This window comes from Felis catus, chromosome C1, assembly GCF_018350175.1.
Source record: "Felis catus isolate Fca126 chromosome C1, F.catus_Fca126_mat1.0, whole genome shotgun sequence".
NCBI lineage: Eukaryota > Metazoa > Chordata > Mammalia > Carnivora > Felidae > Felis > Felis catus.
In genome coordinates this window covers 202,882,736-202,906,298 of record NC_058375.1, presented here as the reverse complement: position 1 = coordinate 202,906,298, position 23,563 = coordinate 202,882,736, and the positions used below count along the sequence as shown (strand labels likewise).

The window sequence follows — 23,563 nt, the reverse complement described above, 5'->3', positions numbered from 1 at the left end:
ACATGTACATGTTTGCTTTTATAGATAAGCCAAACTATTCTCCAAAATATATGTTTCTATTTATATCCATGCCAACCATGCATGAATTCCCATTCCTCCACTTTTCTTACCAACACTTGTTATTGCCAGAGTTTAAAAGTTTTGCTAATAACAGTAATTTTTTGTCGTTCTAATTTGCATGTTCCAGCTTACTGATACAGCTGAGTGTCTTTCATATGCTATCGACCATTTCATTTTTGGAATTCCTGTCAAAGTCTGCGCCTATTTTTCTATCAGATTGCCTTTTTTTTTTTTTTTTAGGTAAACTCCACCCCCAGTGTGGAGCTCGAACTTGCAACCCTGAGATCAAGAGTCACATGCTCTATTGACTGAGCCAGCCAGGCACCTCTTTTTTTTTTTTTAATGTTTTTTTTTTTAATGTTTTTTTATTTATTTTTGAGACAGAGAGAGACAGAGCATGAGCAGGAGAGGGGCAGAGAGAGAGGGAGACATAGAATCTGAAGCAGGCTCCAGGCTCTGAGCTATCAGCACAGAGCCTGATGTGGGGCTCAAACTCATGGACTATGAGATCATGAACTGAGCCAAAGTCGAACGCTTAACCAACTGAGCCACCCAGGTGCCCCCCCCCCTTTTTTTAAGTTCTTATGGTGGCTACCAATCCTTTGTCAGGTGTTATAGATATCTTTTCCCAACTTGTGACTTGTCTTTTCCTCTTTACCATGTCATTCAAAGAATAGAATTACTTCATTTCAAAGGAATCAAAAGAATCAATCTTTTTCTTTTATGGTTTCTGTTTTTTTGTATCTTGCTTAAGAAGTCCTTCTCTCCACCTACCTAGGTCATGAAGAGAGTCTTCTATAGTATCTTGTAAAGACTATAGCTTTGCCTTTCACATTTGCCTTTTAGCTATAGAGAATTAATTTTTGTGAATGGTTGTACGATAACACTTTTCCTCAAACAAATGGCCAAGTATCTCCAAGCCATTTAGTGAAAAGTTCATACTTTCCCTGATGATCTCTTACACCACTGATGTTTATCCTTGTTTCGTTTGTGATCTCAAAGTGAAAAATTCCAGTGTGTCACTATTTGTTTGGATGTTTCCTGTAGTTTTTTGTTTTGGTTTGGTTTTTGTTTTTTATTTTTTAAGATTTCATCAGGTTAAGGGCGTTCCCTTCTATTCCTAGGTTGCTAAGAGTTTCTCTCATAACACCTTGAAGGCTGTCTATTATTTTCCTTTATTAAAATTATCATTTTATTTTTTCTCTCTTAATTTGTTAACCTGGTGGGTTACATTAATTGATTTTCTCTGTTAAACCAACTGTGTGTTCCTGGTGTAAGCTCACCTTTGTCATACTTGAGTATTCTTTCTAAACGTTGCTAAATTCGTTTGGTTCTCTCCTTTTGTTTTTGGATAGGCCTGTAATTTTCCATTCTTCTCTTGCCTTTGCCAGGTTTGGGTAATAAAGTTACCAACATACCAAAGTTACATCAAGTCAGATTCATAGACTATGTAGGGAAGTGTGTTGCCACATTTCATATTACTGGGAAGATAAGGCTGGGATTATTTTTTTTAATTTTTTGATGTTTATTTATTTTCAAGAGAGAGACAGACAGAGCATGAGCAGGGGAGGGGCAGAGAGAGAGGGAGGCACAGAATTCAAAGCAGGCTCGAGGCTCTGAGCTGTCAGCACAGAGCCCAACACGGAGCTCGAACCCATGAACCGTGAGATCATGACCTGAGCCGAAGTCAGACATTCAACCTACTGAGTCACCCAAGCGTCCCAAAGGCTGGGATTTTTTTTTTTTTTTATCAAATGTTTGGTAGGACTTGCTGTGAAGCCATCCAGCCTAGTGTTTTCTCTGTGGGAAGATTTTTTGCTACTTATTCACTGGTTTTGATGATTTTAGGTAGGGTGGCCATAAAATTTATTGTCTAATTCTTGAGTCAGTTTTGGTAATTTATACTTCCCTAGAAATGGGCTTATTGGCTCTAAACTTTAACACTTATTGGTATAGAGTTATTGGCAGTATCATCTTCCTATGAATAGTTTTGAAGTTTGCAATGTCTGTGGTTTTGCCCCACACTGGAACTCTCCGGCCTTGCCTAGGTCTGTTTGAAAGGCATCCTGATAGGTCTGTTCTCAGCCTTGGTTTCCCCCAGCTCGGTGCTCATGGATTTTTCTTGTTTTCTGGGCCCTGATCCCAAAGTGCTTAAGCCCTGGCTGTCTCCTGCAGGTCCCCCAAGACCAAGTTCTTCTTCACAGTCATCCCCCAGCCCATCTTGCTGAGCCCGGGCATAACCTTCACGCTCCCCATTATTTTTCGGCCTCTGGAGGAGGTAAGGTTTGCCACTTGGAGGGCACGGGCAGGGAGGGACACAGGCACGATGACCTTGGAAGAGGGAGCAGGGCACAGCAGCAAGGAGCACCCCACCCCCCTTGCACCTGTGCGTGTGTGCGTGCATGTGCGCGCGCACACACACACACACACACACACACACGTCCTGCCAGCTATAGCAAAAACTCCAGCTAGTGAAGCCCTGGAGAAACTCACACTATAAACTCGCTAAACTGAAGGGGGTTCCCAGTTGGATGTTGGGGGCTAAAATTTGTGCTACTGTATTAGCCACAAGAAAGCCCTAGATTCCTTAGCCCAAAACACTCCCCCAAATACTTTGTTCCTCACCAAAGAGGCCCCATATCTCTGAGACTAGGGCAGTGTTGAATGACAGGCAACCGGCTTTCCTTCAAGACAAAAAGCGAGGGTCATGGCCCAGCCCACCCCTCAGTGACTGTGTTGGGGGCATGGCCAAGAGCTGGGGCAGGATGTGTGGTCCCTGAATACCATGTAGGTACCACCGATCAGTGACTGCCTGCTCCCCCCACCTCTTCCCGCCCCACCTGCAGAAGGAGTATGTGGACCAGCTGTGGTTTGAGAAAGCAGAGGGGATGTTCTGTGTGGACCTGAGGGCCACCCTTCCTTGCCACAGTCTGACCTGCCCACGATCCCTGCAGTTGCCCACATGTGCTGTGGGGGACGTGACTGAAGCCTGGTTCTGCCTGGAAAATGTGGGGTAAGGGGAGCAGCTGAGGCTCCGAGGCAGGGAAAGTGAGTGCTGTGAGGAGGGTCCCAGGGAGCTGGTGGGGGAAGGGGGAAGGGGGAGAGACGGTGGGGCCCAGCATCACCACCTTTCTGAAGTAGGGGCAGCAGACAGAATGAGCTCAGTGACCCTGATCTACACCCCCTCCAGGGACTTGCCCACCTTCTTCACCTGGGAGTTCCCCAGCCCGTTCCAGATACTGCCCACCACGGGGCTGCTGGAGCCAGGCCAGGCCTCTTGCATCAAGGTGACCTTTCATCCCCTTATGGCCACCATCTATGAAGTTCAGGCCACATGCTGGTATGGAGAAGGCAGCAAGCAGAAAAGAAGCATGCAGCTGCAGGCTGTGGGTGAGGCCCAACTTCCCACCTGTCCCCAGAGCCCACCTGCTGCCCGTCCTGGGTCTCAAAGCTTCAGTGTGCCACCTCCACCTCCCCTGCCGGCCTGTCCTCCACCAGTTTCCCACTCTCCCCCAGCCCTGCAGGCTCTGTCTTTGCTTTGCCTTCCTTGGTGTGGCAGACCAGTGTTTCCCTGGACACACCTACCTTCTTCGAGGGGCTGTTCAGGTGGGGCCACAGAGGCCCCAGGTGGATTTCTTCCCAAGACTGTCTCATCTCCGTCCCAGCCAAATGTGCCCAGCTGCTGGTGAGCATAAAGCAGAAGCGACCAGAGGACCAGGATGCTGAAGGTTTCCAGAAAGTGTTGCACTTCGGCTCTGTTGCTGTGGGCTGCACTGCTGAGAGACAGATCAAGCTCTATAACCCTTCCATGGTACGCGTGGTAGGCGTCCTGTGTATAAGGGGGAGGAGGGGGCATCCCATGTATAAGGGACTGGAGGGGGTGTCCTGTGTATAAGGGGCTGGAGAGGGTGTCCTTGTATAAGGGGGAGAGGGAACATCCTTTGTATAAGGGGGGAGGGGCATCCCATGTATAAGGGGATGGAGGGGGTGTCCTGTGTATAAGGGGGGGAGGGAACGTCCTGTGTATAAGGAGGGGGCAGACCACAGGGCTGGCTGCTCCTAAAACCCACCCCCTTTACAAAATGCCCTCTTCCTGTCCATACCTTTGGCCCCAAGCCTCGCATGAACCATGTCTGTTGATACACACATGTGTCAACAGGTGTCAGCTGGTGTCCTCCTCCCTTCTCAGCTGGGGGTTGGGCTGGAGTATCCCTTGACCACCCCCAGAGCAACTCTAAGAGCAGCCCTAAGATTGTCCTAACCCCAGGACCACAGCCAGCCTTTATGATACCTTTGGGAAAGAAAAGAGTGTCCCCAGGCAGTCCCGGTGCAGGGCACACAGCTTGGCCTCGTCCTTCCTCCTGATGGAGGTGGCTTCATGCTCAAACTGACAAGAGGGGCATAGGCTGGACTTCAACTGCCCTCACCCCCTCAGCTGGGCACCTCGGTAAGGACAACTGCCTCACTCTGTGACCTCACCCTTCCTGCCCCCGCCTGGCCCCACAGGTGAGCGCCCCCTTCAGGATCGAAGTGGCCCCAGACATGCTGGCCAAAGATCACACCTTCTCCTGCCCCACTACCAATGGCATTGTGCCTCCAGGAGAGAAGAAATTCGTGTCGGTGTTCTTTCACCCCGAGACCTTGGACATCAGAACTATTGACTACTTGTCCATCATGCCCTCTGGCTGTGCCTCCCACACATTGCTCAAAGTCGTCGGTTTCTGTAGAGGTACTGGCAACCCTAGAATGCTACCCGGCCTCTGGGGATCGGAGCAGCCAGCCTTTAGGGCAGAGCAGGGCTCTTTGCCAGGTTTTAAGGGTGTGATGCCTCCTTGCCCTTCAGCCTGGGTGTCTGCTGCCCCCTGGTGGGCTCCATGCGGAATCAGTTTTGGACACCTGGAGATAAGGTTCCCCCTGTCGTCCCTGGTGCCTTGGAGGTCAGCTCAGGTTGCTGGGGTTCTGGGCCTTTCCAGCCCAGCCTTCTGTCTCCAGGCAGCACTGCCTTCCACCAGAGGGACCCTTTCTGAGACATCCTCCAGGAGACTGATGCCCCAGCCCCACACAGGTGGCAGGGCCTGCTCACAAGAGCCCCATCTCCTATGCCCAGGCCCTGAGGTGTCCCTGCAGCACTGCTGCGTCAACTTCGGCTGGGTCAACCTCGGGGAGACCTTGGAGCAGACCCTGTGGATCGAGAACAAGTCAGACTGCACAGCCTACTTCCAGTTTGCCATTGACTGCCAAGAGAGTGTCTTCGACATCAGACCTGCCTTTGGGACCCTGGTGGGCAAGGCCCGCATGACCTTGCACTGTACCTTCCAGCCCACTTACCCCACCATCTACTCTCGGCGAGTGGCCTGTCTCATCCACCACCAGGTGAGCAGTGGGGGAGGGAGGGTGGAGGGGCTCTGCTGGGAGCTGGAGGAGGCAACCTGAGGCCCAGTGATGAAGACAATGCTTGGTGATCACGGCCCTGTATTCCGGAAGTTCTCCTTGGATCATCTCTGCCAGGGCCCCAGCCTGGCTTTTGGAGCCAGAGCTTGGCCAGAGGCACACGAAGGCTCACTCGGAGCCAGGCAGGTATGCCAGTCCCCCCCTGACGACTGCCAGGCCGAAGGCTTTGCTGCTGCTGCTGCTGCTGCTGCTAATAGGCTGGGAAGAGAGAGGGGAGACTGGACTCACCCCTCACAGCATGTGCGAGGCAGAGAGCCTTGAAATAAGGACCCAACTCAGGGCCCTGGAGAAAGTCATACAAATTGTGCCCTGACCAGCTGACTCCTGGCCAAGGTGGTGAGTGGGGGCTGAAATCCAGCCTCACCCAGACACATGTCACAGGACCCACTGTTCCTGGACCTGATTGGGACCTGCCACTCGGACAGCACCAAGCCAGCCATCCTGAGACCTCAGCACCTTGCTTGGTACCGCACACACCTGGCGCGGGGCCTGACGCTCTACCCTCCGGACATCCTGGGCACCATGCTGAGGGAGAAGAAGCTGGAGCAGGATAAGAATGGGGCCCTCCTGATTCCTACTGAGGTTTGATGGACCCTTTGGGGCTCCCCACAGACAGGCTACCCTCCCCAGGTTCATGCCCCTTTCTCTAGAAATTCTTGGGAAACCCTGTGCCCCCAGAGCCCTGTGGGCGCCATCAGTAGTTGGGGATTGTTTGTGTGGAGCCCTTGTGGCCTTTTCCAGGAAGGGGCGTGTGGATGAGGGGCAGTGGCGAGAGGAGTGGCAGTTGGGCCCCTGCTCACCTGTCTCTCCCCACACAGGCCCCGGAGAACGTGTCAGCCCCACAGTATCCTCTGATCTCCCCCATGAATGAGTACTTCTTCGATGGTACCAGCGACATAGCCATCTTCCCTCCACCTGTCAGCATAGAGCCCACTGATGTGGATTTCGGTGCCTGCCCTGGGCCCGGGGACCCCAACCCTGTCCCCCTGTGCCTGATGAACCACACCAAAGGCAAGATCACAGTGGTCTGGACACGGAGGTCTGACTGCCCCTTCTGGGTGACCCCAGACACCTGTGATGTGCCCCCACTCAAGTCCATGGCCATGCGCCTGCACTTCCATCCACCTTACCCTAACTGCCTGTACGCTGTGGAGCTGGAGGCCTTCGCTGTCTATAAGGTGTGTGCAGGGAGACGACATGGGGGTGGGGAGGGTTGCCTCTCTTCCCTGGAACCTGAACAGCAGGGTGGGGTTGGAGGGGGGGGGCTGCTGTGGGATCTATCCTCTCTGTGCCAAGCTTCTCCTTGGCTGGATAGTGGTCCTTGCTGGTTTGCCTTCTCCCAGGCTCATGGGCTTGCCTTGGCCAAGGGGCTTCTTAGCCCATCTAATTATGTCTCACTCATATGTGTCCTCCCACTCACTCCAGAGGGAGCACCCAGCTGGGGTCAAGCCTCTTGGGAAAATTTGGCATACAAGGAGCATCTCCCTAGGGCTCATTATGAGGTGGTCCATCCAAAGACCCATGGGCAGGAGGAACCAGGGTCTGGGGCACTGAGTCAGGGGTGCTGGGTAATTAGGTGTGTGTCAGGGGGAGGGGCTTCTAGCACAACTTCCTTTGGCTGGGGAACTCAGACCACAGGCTGTGCCCAGCCCAGCCTCTTGGTCCCAGATGCTGGTCGCACCCTCTTCATCTCTGGTCCTGCTTTTTCCTTTCCTTGTTGGCTCTGCCCACCCTGCTGTTCTTTCCCAGAGCCCAGGTGCTGGGGCCGAGAGAAGAGTAGAGACCCTTACCAGCTATGTGACCCTGGGCAAGTCCTTTAATGTCCCCGAGCCCTGGTCTTTTCATCTAAAAAATTGGCCCCATATCTGAACTTTTGAGAAGGACTTCCAAAGCTTAGTCTTTAATTGCCTCCATTCTAATATCTTGGCAGTGGGAAAATGCAGAGTTTTGTAGGAATAAGGCTGTGGACACCTGGCTTTGCCAAGGCTGAGCCCTCCAGATTTTTAGGCTGCTGGCTTTATAGCCTGCACTGTCTGATAGGGCAACCAGCAGCCACATGTGGCTACCGAACACCTGAAGTGTGACTAGTCCAAACTGACATATGTCGTAAGACCGGCCTTCAAAGACTTAGCACGAAAAGAGTGTGAAGTAGCTCACGCGTCACTTAGATATTGACTATATGTTGAAATGATAAGATTTTGGACCTATTAGGGTAAATAAAACATATCCCTGAAATTAATTTCCCGTGTTTCACTTTGTTAACGTGGCTGCTAGAACATGTAACATTACGTTTGCGGCTTGCATTTGTGGCTCGTGTTCTATTTTGATTGGCCAGCGCTTCTCCGGGCACATTCCTGCAGGATGAATGCTGTTCTCACATCCCAGCCCCAGCCTTGTCCTTGCGCTGTTGTGGTTATTAAAGAGCATATTTGCTGAGTGCTCAGCGTGGGCCTGGCACGCTGCAGTTGGAACTGTCAGGATGGTTGTTCTCTGCACTGCCTTCCCAGGGAACCCCTCTCTCTGTGTCCAATGTGGGACTCCTGCAGTGCAGAGGAGGAGCTAGGGGGCCCCACAGGGTCAGACACAGGAATTCTGAGCTTGTCCTTGGGTCCGCCCCCCTGCAGGTCCTCCAGAACTACCATAACATCGAGGAGGACTGTACCGTGTGCCCCTCCTGGTGCCTGACCCTCCGCACACGAGGCCATAGCTATTTTGCTGCCTTGGAGCCCCACATCCCTCAATATTCTCTGGACGCCCCCAAGGTGAGCGTGGCCCCAGTAGCAGTGGGAGGTGGGACAGGGGAGCTCGGCTTCTGCTTTGGCCATCTCTGCACTCTGATGCCCTGAGAAACATCCCAGCACCCTCCGGGGCCATCTCAACCTCCCCCACCACTAGCCCCTGGGGCTCTGGGCATGGAGGACTGGGGCTTGGACCACTGGCCCCTCCCTGATCCATCTGAGATACTCCCTGGGCCTCTCATGCTGAGGTTTAAAATTCTCTAGCTCTTTCATTTGTCTGTGCTTGTTTACTGAGCACCTGCTAGGGGTATGGCCACTCACACCATGAGCCCCTGCCCTTGGACATTGGGCAGGCCAGTGAGGGTCACAGAGCTGGTCCCTCAGCTTCCTGAGTCATAATTCCCAGGCCTCTCTGAAGGGCTCTTGGAGGCCCTGTATGACCTGGGCAGCCAGATGACAGATGGTTTAAAAGCACAGACCTTGGAGCCAGACGGCCAAGTTCCTTCGACACCTCTTCCCAGCTTCCCTTACCTTTGTTGCCCTTTTCATCTGTCTCCCCTACCCTCTCACACCTCATATTGTTGGAAAGGTGCTGCTCTGGGGCACTGTGCTAGGGGGTGATCCTGCCCCCCCTCCCCAGCTGCACATTTGCTCTCCAATCCCCCGACTGACTTCACCTCCGAGGTTCAGCTCAAATCCCTCCCTGACTGCATGAGGTTCCCCTCCCTGACCCCTGTCCCTTTCCCTTGGCCAGTTCATCCCAGCACTTTGTGGCCTTTACTGCCATCCACCAGATTTTGGGCCTGTGTCACCCCCGCACTGCCTCACATACGTGCACTTTTGCCCCAGCTGGATGGGCCACCCTGGCCAGCAATTTCAGGCCTTGTGTTTTATGTAGCCTGGAGCTGGCCACACCCTATGTGCTTAAGGGATGTTTGGAAGCCAGGATTTCTGGGGCCTTCCCTTTCTCAAAGTGGGGTTCCCCTCAGCCACCTAGATGAGAATCATCTAGAAAAGGCTGTTTAAGTGTGGAGGTTCCTCAAAAAATTAAAAATAGACCTATCCTATGACCCAGCAATAGCACTGCTAGGAATTTACCCAAGGGATACAGGAGTACTGATGCATAGGGGCACATGTACCGCAATGTTTATAGCAGCACTCTCAACAATGGCCAAATTATGGAAAGAGCTTAAATGTCCATCAACTGATGAATGGATAAAGAAATTGTGGTTTATATACACAATGGAGTACTACGTGGCAATGAGAAAGAATGAAATATGGCCCTTTGTAGCAACATGGATGGAACTGGAGAGTGTGATGCTAAGTGAAATAAGCCATACAGAGAAAGACAGATACCATATGGTTTCACCCTTATGTGGATCCTGAGAAACTTAACAGAAACCCATGGGGAAGGGGAAGGAAAAAAAAAAAGAGGTTAGAGTGGAAGAGAGCCAAAGCATAAAAGACTCTTAAAAACTGAGAACTGAGGGTTGATGGGGGGTGGGAGGGAGGGGAGGGTGGGTGATGGGTATTGAGGAGGGCACCTTTTGGGATGAGCACTGGGTGTTGTATGGAAACCAATTTGACAATAAACTTCATATATTGAAAAAAAAAAAAAAAGGAAGAAAGAAAAGGCTGTTTATCCCAGAGTTTCTGGACCAGGATCTCTGGTGAGTTCTCCAAAGTGAGTTCTCCAAGGGATGATTTGAGGGCATCTGGGTGGCTCAGTCACTTGAGTGTCCAATTCTTGATTTTGGCTCAGGTCATGATTTCACAGTTCATGGGATCAAGCCCCACATCAGGCTTGGGATTCTCTCTCTTTCAAAAATAAGTAAATAAACATTAAGAAAAAAAAGGTGATTTGAGGGCACCCTAAAATGAAAGACCTACTTAACTTTGAGGAGATCTCAAGCCTGTGTTTCCTGGGCCCACTTCCTATGGCCATTCCATCTCACTGTCCAGAGGTTTCTGGAGGACAGAAGCATTTTTTGCTGCCAAGCTGTGTCCCTCCATTCCCTGCTCCCAGGGTAGTGATTGGGATGTGTGGAGGTGCCTTGGATCTCCTTGGAGACAGGCCCACATAGACTTCCCTGAGTGTGTATATCGGTGGGGTAAGGGAGGCGGGTGCATAGATCTGAGCGTGGGTCCCTCTTGTCTCGCACCCCAGCTCTTTCCTGCAGTGTCCCCCAGCGAACCCTCCTACCGCAGCCTGCTCTTGATCAACAAAGGTTCCATGCTGTTGACCTTCAACCTGGCCCCCCAAAGCAGCTCAGACATCTCCTTGCGGCCCAGTTCAGGCCTTGTGGCCCCGGGAGCCCACCAGATCTTCCTCATCTGTACCTACCCGAAGGGCAACGCTTGGAAGCAGCACATTTTCTACTTGCAGTTCAATTTTTGTCCCCAGTATCTCAAGGTAAAAGGCAGAGCTAGGGGACTGGGTCCTGAGGAGCGAGCCATAGTCTGGGGCTTCCCTTTTCAAAGCCAAATTCTGGGGTTGACCTCTAAAGCTCCCCTAAAGTAGTCAGGGGGCTGCTCCTCTCCCAGGAAGTGCCATAGCAGGGAGAGGACACCTTGGCCACATCTGTGAACAGCTCTCCTAACCCCAGGGCCCAGCATATCCACTTCAAGGTGTCTGGAACAAGAAAAGGGGTGCAGATGTCCCAAAGGAATAAGTGGGGGCAATACAAGACTCATATCTGCAGATAGTAGAAGGGTGTTTGGGGCGGGGCCAGGGAAAGGGGCCAGGGTGGTGGCCCCATCTGGCCCATGGAATGGTCTGCACATCCTCTCTTGGTCTCCGAATTCTTTTCAAGAGCCATCTCCTGGGTCAGACACTACCTACTCGGCTTTGACAGAAGCTGTCTATGCCCAGACTGGAGGAGGGCCTTTTGCCGCCCTCTCCAAGGGGGAAAAGCTGCCCACCCTGGCTTCTTGGACGTTTGGGGGAGCCAGGTGAGGTCAGAGCTCTTCCCTCCCTCCTCTGGCCCCAGGAGGTAAGCATGCAGAGCCGGGAGGAGCCCCTACATCTGAAGCTGGACACCTGTAAGAGCGTGTTCTTCAAGCCCACCTGGGTGGGCTCCTCCTCCAGCAGCCTCTTCACCTTCCGCAACCCCTCGCGTCTGCCGCTGGAGTTTGAATGGAGGGTTTCCCAGCAACACCGGAAGATGCTGGCCGTCAATCCCGCTAGGGGACTTATCCAGCCCAGTGAGAGCCTTGTGAGTGCCCTGCCCCACTGCTGGGGGCCCGAGGGAAGGAAATAGCTGGGATTCAAGGGAAGAGGGACCCATGCTCTTATCTACATGCTCCTCCCACCCCCAGCTAATAAACACACTGGGGGAAGTCTATGTGGACTATGGTGGGCCGTCTCCAAGGACATCCAAGGTCATTCTCGCTTTCACCACCATCTGTTACTCTTGCTTGTGAGGGGCCAGGCTTACCGTGTGCACCCTCCCATTCAATCTGTAATCACCTCCCCTGCCTTCTAAGTAGGTGTGACAGTTACCCCTGTCATAACTCCAATTTTACAAAGAAGAATTGAGACTTAGAGCAGAAAAAGTCATTTACTAAGATTGTAAATTAGGAGGTGCAGAGCTGGAACTTGAACCAGAGTTTCAAGGGGCAAGTCCACTCTCCCTCCACGGTCCCCAAAGCCATGAGATGGCTGGGAGGTGGTTTGGAGCAGCTGTATTTGGGGCCAAATGGGTGGGGTGTCACTAAGTCATGAGGAAGGGTACTCCTTGAGATCTGAGCAGCAGTCTGGAGGGGGACACAGGCTGGGGCCCAAACTAGCAGAGCCTCATTCCCTGGTCTAGGGCCTTATAGACCATTTGGGGGACCAAATTTGGGCCAAGACCACCAACACACAGTGTCTGGAAGAACCCAGGTAGTAGCGAGGTGAGAGACCACACAGGCCCTGGAGTCAGCTTTGAGAGTTCACACCCCAGCTCCCACCAAGCACTCTCACCAGCTGTGCGACCTTGAGCAAGTTCCCTGCGCCTGGATGGCTCAGTCGGTTGAGCGTCTGACTCTTGATTTCAGCTCAGATCATGATCTCAGGATCATGAGAAATGAGCTCTGAGTCAGGCTCCGAGCTGGGCATGGTTGAGATTTTCTCTCCCTGCCTCCCTCTCCCTTTCCTTTTGCCCTTCCCCCACTGATGTGCCAGAGTGCTTTCTGTCTCTCTCTCTCAAAAAGAAAGAAAGAAAGGAAAGGAAAGGAAAGGACAAGAAGGAAGGAAGGAAGGAAGGAAGGAAGGAAGGAAGGAAGGAAGGAAGAAAATGAGGCACTAAAATAATACCGCTTAGCTGGTGGGGATAAAGGATTGAGGGACTGAGGGAGATAACATAACATATAATGTGTGACAAGTGCCTGACATGGGGTAAACACTCAGAAAGGGGTACCATAGCTTGATATTCTCAGATGCCAGGGGCCTGGGCAGGGGGTTCTGGAGAGCCCCATGCAGGGATGATCTCTCTGACCCCAGACGGTGACGTGGACCTTCAGCCCACTGAAGGAGACCAAGTACCTATTCCGAGTGGGGATGTGGGTCTGGGCAGCCGGTCTGCCCCCAGACACCAAGCCCCCCGCTACCACCCACTACATGCTCCGGCTGGTGGGCATGGGCATCACCAGCAGGCTCTCTGTGAGTAGGGGAACTCTGGCAGGTGGGGCTGGGAGCTGGGGCTCTGGGGGCCAGGGCATAGGTGGCGGGGCGGGGGGGGGGAAGGCCCCGGGGTGCCCGACTCCAAGAGGGCAGGGGATGGGAGCCCTCTGGCCCTGCCCTGCCTTGGAGATTCCCTGAAGCCAGGGGTGGGAAAGCCAGGGCTGTGGCTGGCTGACTCGGGTCCTCAGGCAAAGGAAAAGGAGCTGGATTTCGGGAACCTGCTGGTGAACAGCAAGCAGTCCAGGTTGCTGGTGCTTCTGAACGATGGCAACTGCACCCTATATTATCGCCTGTTCCTGGAGCAGTGTAGCCCTGAGGTCATGGACGACAGCCCACTTGGTACTCAGGCCCGGGCTTGGACTGGGGCGAGGGAGGCAGGCAGTGAGGGGCACTGGTTAAGACTGGTTAGGGGCACCTGGAGGTCTCAGTCGGTTGAGCATCTGACTCCTGATTTTGGCTCAGGTCATGATCCCAGGGTTGTGCATTGAGCACCCCCCCACACACACATCGGGCTCCACAATGAGCAGGGAACCTGCTTAAGATTCTGTCTCTCTCCTTCTGCCCCTCCCCTGTTCGCTCTCGTGCATGCACTCGCTCTCTCAAATTTAAAAAAAAAAAAAAAAAAGGTTAACCAGATCATGGTTTGGGGGCAGGCAGAGCAGGGCTTAAAACTTGGTGTTTCTACCTTTCGATGTGTGGTATTGGGCAGTTCACTCTCTGAACTGTGAACTGTAAAATGGGACTATTGTTGGCACCTACCTCACAGGGCTACTGGGTGGAGCAAAGTGCTTAGCAAGTGCCCATGACATGAAGACTGGTTGCCTCTGTCTGGTCTGGGAGGAGGGACTCTGCTCCCCACTTCCCAGCTCTGGGCCTGCTCTCTAGCCGGTTCTCTGCTGGTCTGGGAGAGGGTATCTGGGAAGGAGCAGGAGGAGAGACCGGGACTCTTCGGCCCGCACTGAGGGCCCCTTCTACCCTTGACCCCACCTGGGTCATCCCTGAGCAGCTTTGCAAATGGACCGCACAGAGGGCAGAATGCCACCCCGGTCCCAGGACACCATCTGTTTGTCGGCATGTCCCAACCGCCGGTCCCAGTACTCCTGGATTATCAGCTACTCCCTCCTCTCACACAGAGGTACCTGGGCCATCTGGCAGAATCGGGGTCAGGGAGGAAAGGGGGAGGGCTGTGTGAGCAGGACTTGGGGCGGAAGGGTGCTGAGGTTCCGGACAGGGAAAGCAGAGTAAGTGTTAGCGTGCAAGGGTGTGCCTTTGGGTGAATGGCATGTATGTCTCATGCCAACCACATGCGTCTGTGTGTATGTGTGCCTGTGTGTGCCTGAGCCGTGGAGGGCTCAGTGTGAAGGGTTTGGAGCTGTGCCTATTTACTGTGGGATCTTAAGACAAATCCCCAACCACGTGGGGGCCTCAGCTTCCTCCTCTATAAAATGGAGTTGTTACCAGCTTGCTCCGGGGCCCACTGGGAGGAGTCTGGGGCAGCACAGAAGAGTGGCTAAGAGCGTAGATCTGAGCCAGACTGCCTGGGATTGGATCCTGGTCCGAGCATTCACTAGCTGTGTAATTTAGCAAATTGATTAAGCACCCTCTGCCTCAGTTTCCACATAGTAAAATGGGAATAATAATGGTGCACAGGCCAAAAAAAAAAAAAAAAAAGTATTGATACATGTTACCACATCGGCGAACCTTGAAAACATTAGGGCAAGCAAAAGAAGCCAGTCACAAAAAAAGCCACATATTGTATGATTCCATTGATATGAAATGTCCAGAATAAGCAAATCTGTAGAGACAGAAAGCAGATCAGTGGTTGTCAGGGACGGGGGGAGGGGAGAATGGGGACCGACAGCTACTTGGTACCAGGTTTCTTTCTGGGGTGATGAACATGCTCTAAGATGGACCGTGGTAATGGTTGCACGACTCTGAATATACGAAAAATCTGAATTGTATGTGTTAAAAGGGTTAATTTTATGGCATATAAATTACATCTCTTTTTTTTTTATAAATTATTTTAAGTTTATTTATTTTGAGACAGAGAGAGTATGAGCAGGGGAGGGGCAGAGAGAGAGTCCCAAGCAGGCTCTACAGGGTCAGCGCAGAAAGCCAAAATCAAGAGCCAGACGCTTAACCGACTCAGCCACCCAGGTGCCCCTAAATTATATCTCAATAAAGCTGTTAGTGAAAGTTAGTTTGAAAACAGTAATGAACGGTGCACATTAGAGACAGTGATGCATGAAGAGCACTTAAGACAATGCCTGACATGGAGCGCCTGGGTGGCTCAGTGGGTAAAGCCTCCGACTTTGGCTCAGGTCATGATCTCACGGCTCGTGGGTTCAAGCCCCACGTCAGAGCCTGGAACCTGCTTCAGATTCTGTGTCTCCCTCTCTCTCTGGCCCTCCCCTGCTTGAGCGCTGTCTCTCTCAAAGATAAATAAACATTAAAAAAAAAAAAAAAAAAAGACAATGCTTGACACATAGAAAGTATGTGACAGGGCTTCACTGTTGGCTGGAAACGTCCCAGAGCCTGGGAGACACCTGCTGTTCCTGACAAGGGTCCCAGGCAGGTTTCCTACACCCTCAGCCTGCATGCTCTGCTCTGCCCCAGGGCAGCTGGGAGGTGAGGCCACTCCTCTCTCCCACATGTCTTCCGCCTAGATAACAAGGCTGGGGAGAAGCAGGAGCTGTGTCACGTCTTCTTGACGGCTGTGTACCCCTTACTCTCCATCCTGGACGTCTGCTCCATGGGCAGCGCTGAGGGCATCACCCGGAAGCACCTGTGGCGCCTCTTCTCCCTGGACAGGCTCAACAGTTACTTGGAGCGCGACCCTACGCCCGAGGAGCTCACCTATAAGGTGCCTACCCGGCACAGGTGAGGTGGGCGGACAGAAGGGGCAGGGCCCATGTGGCGATGTTCTTGGCGCTTTCTGACCGCACTCCCAGCACCAGGCCCTGCCCATGAATACTCTCATCTCCCCCTGAATTCTTGCCCATCCCTGGAGGGGCCAGAAGTCAGGGCTTGGCTCAAGGTCCGAAGCACTAGCCCACCCCTGCCCCTGAGTCCCAGATTCTCCAATGCCCACCTGCAGAAAGAGGAGTGCTGAGCTAGCCACCGCCCCACCCCCCACCCCCCCGGGAGGGCCCTATACTGTTCCCACCTGTCTCTGAGTCTGTTTCTCTGTCCCACACAGCACAAGCCAGATCCCCACCGTCTTCACCCCTCTGAAGCTCGACTTCAATTTTGGAGCAGCACCAATAGAGGCCCAGCCCTCTGTGGTGCTCCTGGCCCTAAAGAACATTGGAGCAGTACCCCTGGACTGGTATGGTGGGCTTGGAGGGGGCTTCTGAAGGGCTTGGGAGACAGGTGTTGGAGGCCTTTTCTTGTTGGTGGTAGTCCTGGCTGCCTGATCTCTGTGAACAGTGGATCCCCTCATTGATGGGATGGGGAGGCCAGGGTGGGACAGAGCCTCAGTCCAGGGAGGCCAGGCCTGCATGGGGGCGAGTGAAGATCTCTGGTAGGGAAGGACAGGGACAGGCTGTCGCCGAGCCAGTGTCTGGGAGGATGACATGGCTGAGCCAAAACACCTGGGCTGCAGGAAGGCTTGAGGCTGGCCGCGGGGCAGGCTGCACTTCTCCAGGTCACATGGGCACCGGCCTGGGGCCCTGAGCCTGCCAAGCTTGGCCCTTGCTGTGCTCGACTTTCTTCCCACTGGGGGCCCGAACTTGGGTCCAGTAAACATCCTGTTTCCATGCCAAGGCTGTTTCTTGTTCTTCCCCCCTGTCTCTGCCACGCGTCTTGATTTCCTAGTAAACTTCCTTTTGATGACTTCTAACTTTTCTTGGCTAAGCGGAGGTGAGAAAGAAGTGTACCCATCTGGGTCAGGCTTGGGAGAGACAGTCAGGGGCCCAGCCTGGGAAAATATGTTGGGGGGGGGGGGTCTGTGATCTCGGGAAACTTCCTGCCTGAGCAGAGTCTTGGGGTGTGTGGGGGCAAAGTTGGGGTGGGGCCTGCATCATCAGGGGTGCACTGGCCGTCCTTACTCTCTGGATCATGCTGCCCCTCCCTGCGGTGGGAGCAGCTGGGGAAGATGGCTCCCTAGGTGGCTCCTGTCTGAGAAGGGCCAGGACTATGAGTGGCTGAGGGTTCCTGGCCCTGGTGACTTGAGGAAGCTTGGCAGACAGGACTGCTGGCCTGGTGGGGAAGGCCCGGGGCCCGCCTGAGCTCCAGATCTGCCATTCACTGGGCTCTTCGAGTGGCCAGAAGCCAGGCCCTACAGGAAAAGTGGCGTTAGTCTGTCCTGGCACGGCACAGGGTATTTTGGTGGGGATTATGCATGCAAGTGTGTTTGTGCAGGAGCAAGCCAGCTCATACTCTCTGTGGAGAGAGTCCAGGTTGCTGGAAACCGAGGTGGGAGGAAATCCAGGCAAGGTGCCCGCTGAGCTGGGCCCATCCGTCAGGAGATCATTTGAGGTCCAGGAAGGCAGTCCGTGCTTCTTCCAGGATTCCAAGCACAGCGGACTTTCCTTGGAAGGCTTGACTCTCCTAGGCTTTTTGTGTTGTTGTGTTTCCTTTCAGTTTCTTAGAAGGCTATTTTTGAAAATTCTAGCTGGTCTCTGCTGAGCTCATAAAGAACAGACTGAAGGTTTTATTCTTGCCAGGACCAGTGAGAAATGGGGAGTGTGGAGTTGGCCTAGAGGTGGCAGCAGGCAGGACAGGGTGAGAACCCCAAGTGGGAGGGGGAGGATCAGAAGAAATAGAAGCCCCATAGCAGCCATTCTCCCTCCGGGTCATCTCCTCTGGTGCCTTTGCTCCTGGCCAAGGAGACGGAAGGCCTTAGGGACACCAGATATGCTGGTTAACATCTTCTGTTCTCTCGTGCACTCATTAAGTCCTGGCTAAATGTTTACGGGGGGCTTCCTAGGTCCAGGCTCCAGACCTGGCCCTCAGAATCCAGGTGCCAACAATTCCAAGCCTGGCCCTCTGGGTGCCATAGGGGCCTGGGGCAGGCCAACTTTTTGATGCAGGGTGATGTGTGCTAAAGAAAGCTATAACTAAGCTAGACCTGCAGCCTAGGGAGATGAGGCAGAGAGACTGCAAAGAACCTTCCAGACAGAGGGCCTGGCACGTACGTGGCTAAGAGAAAAGGTCTCAGAGTGGCTGGAGGATTCAGAGGGAGGAAGGGGCCCGGGATGTGGCTTGGGAGGCAGGCAAGGGCCAAGGCGTTGGGACCTTGGCATCTTTTTAAGAGTTTGAACTTCTTCCTGAGGGCATTGATGGTGATGTAAGCAGGGATGGGGGACAAAGACATGATCTACGTCCATGACCTATCACTCCGGTCTGGGGTGCAGGGTGCAGGGAGAGAAACGGACTAGCAGCTTGAGGTGGGGGAACAGGAAGGGAAACACACACTAGAAGACTGGCAGGGAAGGGGGGTGGGATTATTGGGATGGGGACTGGGTGCAGGCAGCGAGGGAAACGGAAGTGTCAGAACTATCGAGATAACCCCAAAGTAGCAAGATCTCCAGTTTTGCAGCTGATCAGTATCCCCCCCACTAATGAAATGACAAAAGCAGTTTATTCACCTGTCAAAAATCACAAAGGTGATGGAAGAAAAGTGAGAAACTCCCCAGGTCCCATTCCACGTCCACTGTGCTGGGGTGATGAGGGGTGTGGAGTGGGCTTTCACACTCAGCGCTTGGACAACGTACACACAAACACAGTCCAGGAGTTATTATATTTCTCTTGCCTTTTTTTCACAGTAATGGCACAATACTATACATAATGATTTCTGCTCAGCATTACACCAATAACCCTTTCACTCAACATGATGCCAGTAACATTCTGTTCAGCTCAATACAGATCGATGCATAAAACTCTAACTCATTCTTTTTAATATATTGCATAATACTCCCCAATATGAATGGCCCTTAAGTTATTAAGCTAATCTCACACTGGATGACATTAGTTGTTCCCAGTGCCTTTTTTTTTTTTGCCACTACAAAGAAAGTTGTAATAAACATCTGTGTATGCGTACACACGCATGCACAAGCATGCATTTATTCCTACAGGTTAGTTTCCCAGGAGGGAATTTCTGAGTCAAAGGGCATGAGCTGCTACAATTCTAGTCGGCCCTGTCAAAATCCCTACAACAAAAGTGGTAGCGGTTCCTTCCTTCCCAATGTTTGAAGGTGTCTGTTCTTTCTAAACTTACACAGCATTGAGTGGAACTGGTTTTTTGTTTGTTTGTTTGTTTTTTGTGTGTATGTGTTTTGAGAGAGACAGAACGAGCAGGGAAGGGGCAGAGAGAGAGGGGTGGAGAGAGAGAATCCCAAGAAGGCTTCATGCTGAACAACCTTAGCCTGGAGCCCAAGGGTGAGCTCAAATTCACCAAACCACGAGATCATGACCTGAGCTGAAGCCAAGAGTTGGATGCTTAACCGACTGAGCCACCCGACTGATGCCCCGAGTGGAACTGTTTATCATGTTTCTGATGTGAAAATATTTCAGGTTGATTCAAGGGAGTCTTGATTTGCATTTCCTCCACTCTTTGTTGAGCATTTCCCCATCTGGCTGCTCCCTGTCCGTGCCCTCCCTGTCATGGCCCAGGTTGAGCCCAGTTCTGTGCCGTGCCTTTGTGAGTGAAGGGGTCCGTCTTTTCAGATTGTAACCTGGGGACCCATTTGCCACTTGTTTTGTCAGCTAGTGAGAGTGTAATATCTACTTTCCCACAATGTGAGGCATTTTGGGAGGCATCAATTCTATGCCCAGAACTGCTCCAGATTCAAGAGAGCCAGCCCTGCTGGGCCATCGGTTCTCTGCCCCTGTGCCCATGCCATCCTGGACACCCTACCTCTTAGGGGCCTCTGGTTGGTCCTGCCAGCATTTTTAGGTGCTTCAAATGGCCCTTCCTAAGAGCTGTGTCACACCAACCCCTCCAGGGTTAGTGGCTAACTAACTCAAAGTTACCTACACAAAGTTACCTACACAGGCACTCCCCCTGGACCCCTGTCACCCACAATGGAAGCCCTGACCTGACACTTCGTGTCACCAGGGACCTGCTGCTGTTCCCAAGTTTGGGGGCTATTATGAAATGAGAATCAAACGTAGCCACGTTTGCTCAGCTGTGCATGGGATGGCTTACCAAATTGGGGGAGGGAGTGGGGGAGACCTCCATCCATCCCATCTGGAGCTCAGAGGTCCCACCTCTCTGTTCTAAGAGGCTTCAGTCCTGCTCTGTACCCCTCTCTCAGGGCGTTCCTCTTCCCAAGTGACCAGCAGATTGACCTGGAGCTGTGGGCAGAGCAAGCAGAGTTTGACTGCACTGAGCTGCACCAAATGCGTGTACAGGACAACTGCATATTCTCCATCAGCCCCAAGGCTGGGAGCCTAGGTCCTGGGCAAGAGCAGATGGTGGAGTTCAAATACAGGTGCTCCTCCCATGCCAGTCCTTATACTTCTTGTCCTGGAGATCCCCCTTTCCCTTGGTTCCTGGAAGAGCTTGGCCTTACACTCTGTGATTCCAGGGTACCCTAAGTGGCTGCTACCCTGGGAGGACCCTGCCCACCCACCTGGTGGGGAGGTTTGATTTTCCTCTTGCCCCATCACAACTCAGGGGTTTCCACATGTTCCCAGGGGCTGGCTGCCTCAAAGTCACAGGTACTTTGCTCTTCCACTTGTACCAGGGCTCAATAACTCATCCCAGATTTGTCTCCTCCCTTCCAGCCACCTGTTCATCGGCACTGATCGCCTCCCAGTGCTCTTCAAGGTGTCCTATGGCCGTGAGATCCTGGTGAGACCCTAGAGCTCCTCTTACCCTGGACACTGGAGAGAGGAGCAGGGAACCGTGCTCCCCCCTGGGGAGCTAGGGTCCAGATCTCTCTGTTGGGTGCTTCACTTCCTCCCAGGGAAGGATGCTACTCATGGGCATTCTATTTCCAGCTAAATTTCATAGGCGTGACAGTGAAGCTGGAGCAAAAATACGTGCACTTCACCTCCACTAGCCACCAGTTCATCCCTGTCCCCATCGATGACACACTGCCCCCAAGGCAGGTCAGTAGTCTACATTGTCCTGGTTACCAAGAGGCCTAAGCATTGATCTCTATACATCAGCATGTATAGAGGTGACAAAGACCCTACCTTCCGGAACTCCTCACTCTACCAGGTGGGGCTACAAGTTTGAACCCTGAGATTGGGCAATTGGGAGACAGCCAAATCAAGACGTTTCTGCTTCCTGGTGCCTAGTACTAAGCCCTTTGCCAGACCTCGTTCCCCTGCAAAAGCAGAGGGTTCTCTCCTCTAGCAGAGGATTTTTCAAGCTTCTTTGACCATGAATCACATTAACGTGTTTTGGATAATAATCCAGTAAGTACATACATCACATACCAACTGAAACATAGTATCACAAATCCATATGTACCCTACTACATGCAAAGTGTTCTGATGTCTTCCGTTTTTATTTTATTGCATTCCATTTCTTACACACTGGACATGACCTGCTAAATTAGTTTCCTGACCTGCTCACTAATAGGTCTCAGCCCCAGTTTGCAAATCACTGCTCCCAAGAAGGACCTCTTTCTGTTAATCCTCAAATCAGTTTTCTAGGTGTGCAGGATGGTTTAGTGTTGGTCTGACTGTATTTCATGGACGCGAGACACACAAAAAACTTCCGTGCTGTTCCGCCATCTTGGCTCCCTCTCCTTGAAGGACCTCTTTCTAGAGTGTGAAAAACAAATGTGAATCCTTGCAAAGCTATAGAATTTTCTGTATTAATTGGAAGGAATTGAGTTCCTTTGCTCTGAAAATGTACATTGGAAATCTCCCAGAGCAGGACATAGTGTTTTCTCAAACATGCCATAGCTGAGAAATTTCTAACCTTTTAGAAGTCCTTGTACTTCTGAGCAGAGGCCTCTGGTCATCCATCCTAGAGTCAGAGGAATGGGCTTTCTGGACCTAAGGGGGGGGCACCCCGAGCCCCAAGCTCTGTTTGATTTCCTATACCACCCTCTACTCTACTGGCTTCCTGGGAGGCAAAGACTCTTGTGCCCCCTGAAGAGCTTTCCAGAGAGACTAGGCCACTCCCCCATGGCCTTCAACATCGATGATGGAGAATGCCCCCAGATCTGGAGCCAGGAGACCCAATTGTGCCTTCAGCCAATCTCCACAACCATGGCCAAACTTCCTCTGTCATTCATGAGATGGTGACAGATGGTGGTCTGGACCTGCAAGAGGGCAGCAGAGATAGAAACGAACAGATTTAATTTACATTATGGAGGCAGAATCTTTGGGACTTGCTGGGGCCAGACTTGGAAAGTAGGAGAAAGGGAGGGATTGGGATGTATTGAATTCCTAGTTTGAGCACTTACTGAAAGGAGATACACTGCATATAGAAATAGACTTTGTAGTGAAGACTTAGGTTTTTTACCAAATTGTAGATGCCTATGAGACAATGGGGGGGAGGGGGCTTGTCTGGAAGAGGTTGGATACCAGGTCTGGAGCTCAGAGGGTGACCCAAGCAAAAAAAATAAAATCAGCATATTCAGGAGCGGGTGCTGATAAAGATGAGGGGGCAAGACCTAGATCCAAATGAACTGTTTATTCTCTCTGGCTTCCATTTTCTTAAAATGAAGGATTGGACCAGAAGATGTCTGGTTTCTTCCAGGACATTCTGTGATTCCCACACTTTGTAGTTAGCCTTGAGGAACCTTATACCTTCCTTACACTGCCTTTAAGCAGGACTGCCTCTAATGGTGGATATGGAAAATGTTAGGTGGTTAGAAAGAGAGCCTAGAAAATGCTAAAGAGTGAAGGGTGCATGCGTGGCCAATTCTATAAATTTTAACACTAGAGACACAAGCATTAGTGTCCCCTTGTGCCTTGACAAAGGTAAATTTAGAGGGGAAAAAAGGATTACAGAGTATCCTAAAGTGTCACAGTCTGAAAATACAGTTACATACTTCTTGGGTGATCAAGCCACAAGGGAAACCCAAGGTAGTTAGGGGGCTCTGGGGCTGTAAGGGTGACATCATGGAGATCAACCTGCCCTCCTATAGTGGACACAGAATCCCAGGCTGTCTGCATTGCAGCCCTGAGCTGATGTGTGGAGACGTCACTCTTCCTGCCCCTCCCCTTACAGATTTATGAGCTGTATAACGGTGGCTCAGTGCCTGTGACATATGAGATCCAGACCAACATCCTGTCACAGGTTCAGGAAAAGAATTTTGATCACCCTATCTTCAGCTGCCTCAACCCCCAAGGGGAGATCCAGCCAGGCTCAACGGCTCAGGTCTTGTGGATCTTCTCACCGATTGAGGCCAAGACCTACACAGTGAGCAGCAGCCTGGGCTAATTGAGGGTGGATGTTGGAGTTGGCCTCCTCAGCAAGCTTTGCTCTGACCAGTCCCTTCCCCACCCTCCTAACTTCCCAGGTGGATGTGCCCATACATATCCTAGGATGGAACTCAGCCATCATCCGCTTCCAGGGAGTGGGCTATGACCCCCATGTCATGGGGGACACAGCTCCCTTCCACAACATCTCCTCTTGGGACAACGACTCCATACATTCTAGGCTGATGGTTCCTGGACAGGTAGGGGGAAGGGAGGTAGGAAGGTCTGAGGCCTAGGAGGAGCCTGAGGGCCCTGGGGT

General features: G+C 52.2%; 1 protein-coding gene across 15 annotated transcripts in view; it reads left to right on the top strand.

Moving 5' to 3' along the window:
• The window catches only part of CFAP65 (cilia and flagella associated protein 65), a 35,415-nt gene that overhangs the window by 5,703 nt on the left and 6,149 nt on the right, over positions 1-23,563 (top strand). For 12 of the 15 annotated variants that reach the window (XM_045034493.1, XM_045034489.1, XM_045034490.1 and 9 more), the window contains 21 exons: positions 2,236-2,338; positions 2,907-3,073; positions 3,251-3,450; positions 3,705-3,871; positions 4,567-4,789; positions 5,168-5,433; positions 5,893-6,093; positions 6,330-6,689; positions 8,136-8,273; positions 10,417-10,662; positions 11,240-11,464; positions 12,733-12,891; positions 13,101-13,251; positions 13,919-14,047; positions 15,579-15,792; positions 16,112-16,240; positions 20,172-20,348; positions 20,644-20,710; positions 20,860-20,970; positions 23,054-23,245; positions 23,346-23,504. In XM_045034493.1, the coding sequence (XP_044890428.1) occupies positions 2,236-2,338; positions 2,907-3,073; positions 3,251-3,450; positions 3,705-3,871; positions 4,567-4,789; positions 5,168-5,433; positions 5,893-6,093; positions 6,330-6,689; positions 8,136-8,273; positions 10,417-10,662; positions 11,240-11,464; positions 12,733-12,891; positions 13,101-13,251; positions 13,919-14,047; positions 15,579-15,792; positions 16,112-16,240; positions 20,172-20,348; positions 20,644-20,710; positions 20,860-20,970; positions 23,054-23,245; positions 23,346-23,504 (3,784 nt within the window). The remainder of the gene's footprint in view (positions 1-2,235; positions 2,339-2,906; positions 3,074-3,250; positions 3,451-3,704; positions 3,872-4,566; positions 4,790-5,167; positions 5,434-5,892; positions 6,094-6,329; positions 6,690-8,135; positions 8,274-10,416; positions 10,663-11,239; positions 11,465-12,732; positions 12,892-13,100; positions 13,252-13,918; positions 14,048-15,578; positions 15,793-16,111; positions 16,241-20,171; positions 20,349-20,643; positions 20,711-20,859; positions 20,971-23,053; positions 23,246-23,345; positions 23,505-23,563) is intronic. The other 3 variants (XM_045034495.1, XM_045034496.1, XM_045034497.1) reach the window with 3 other exon arrangements.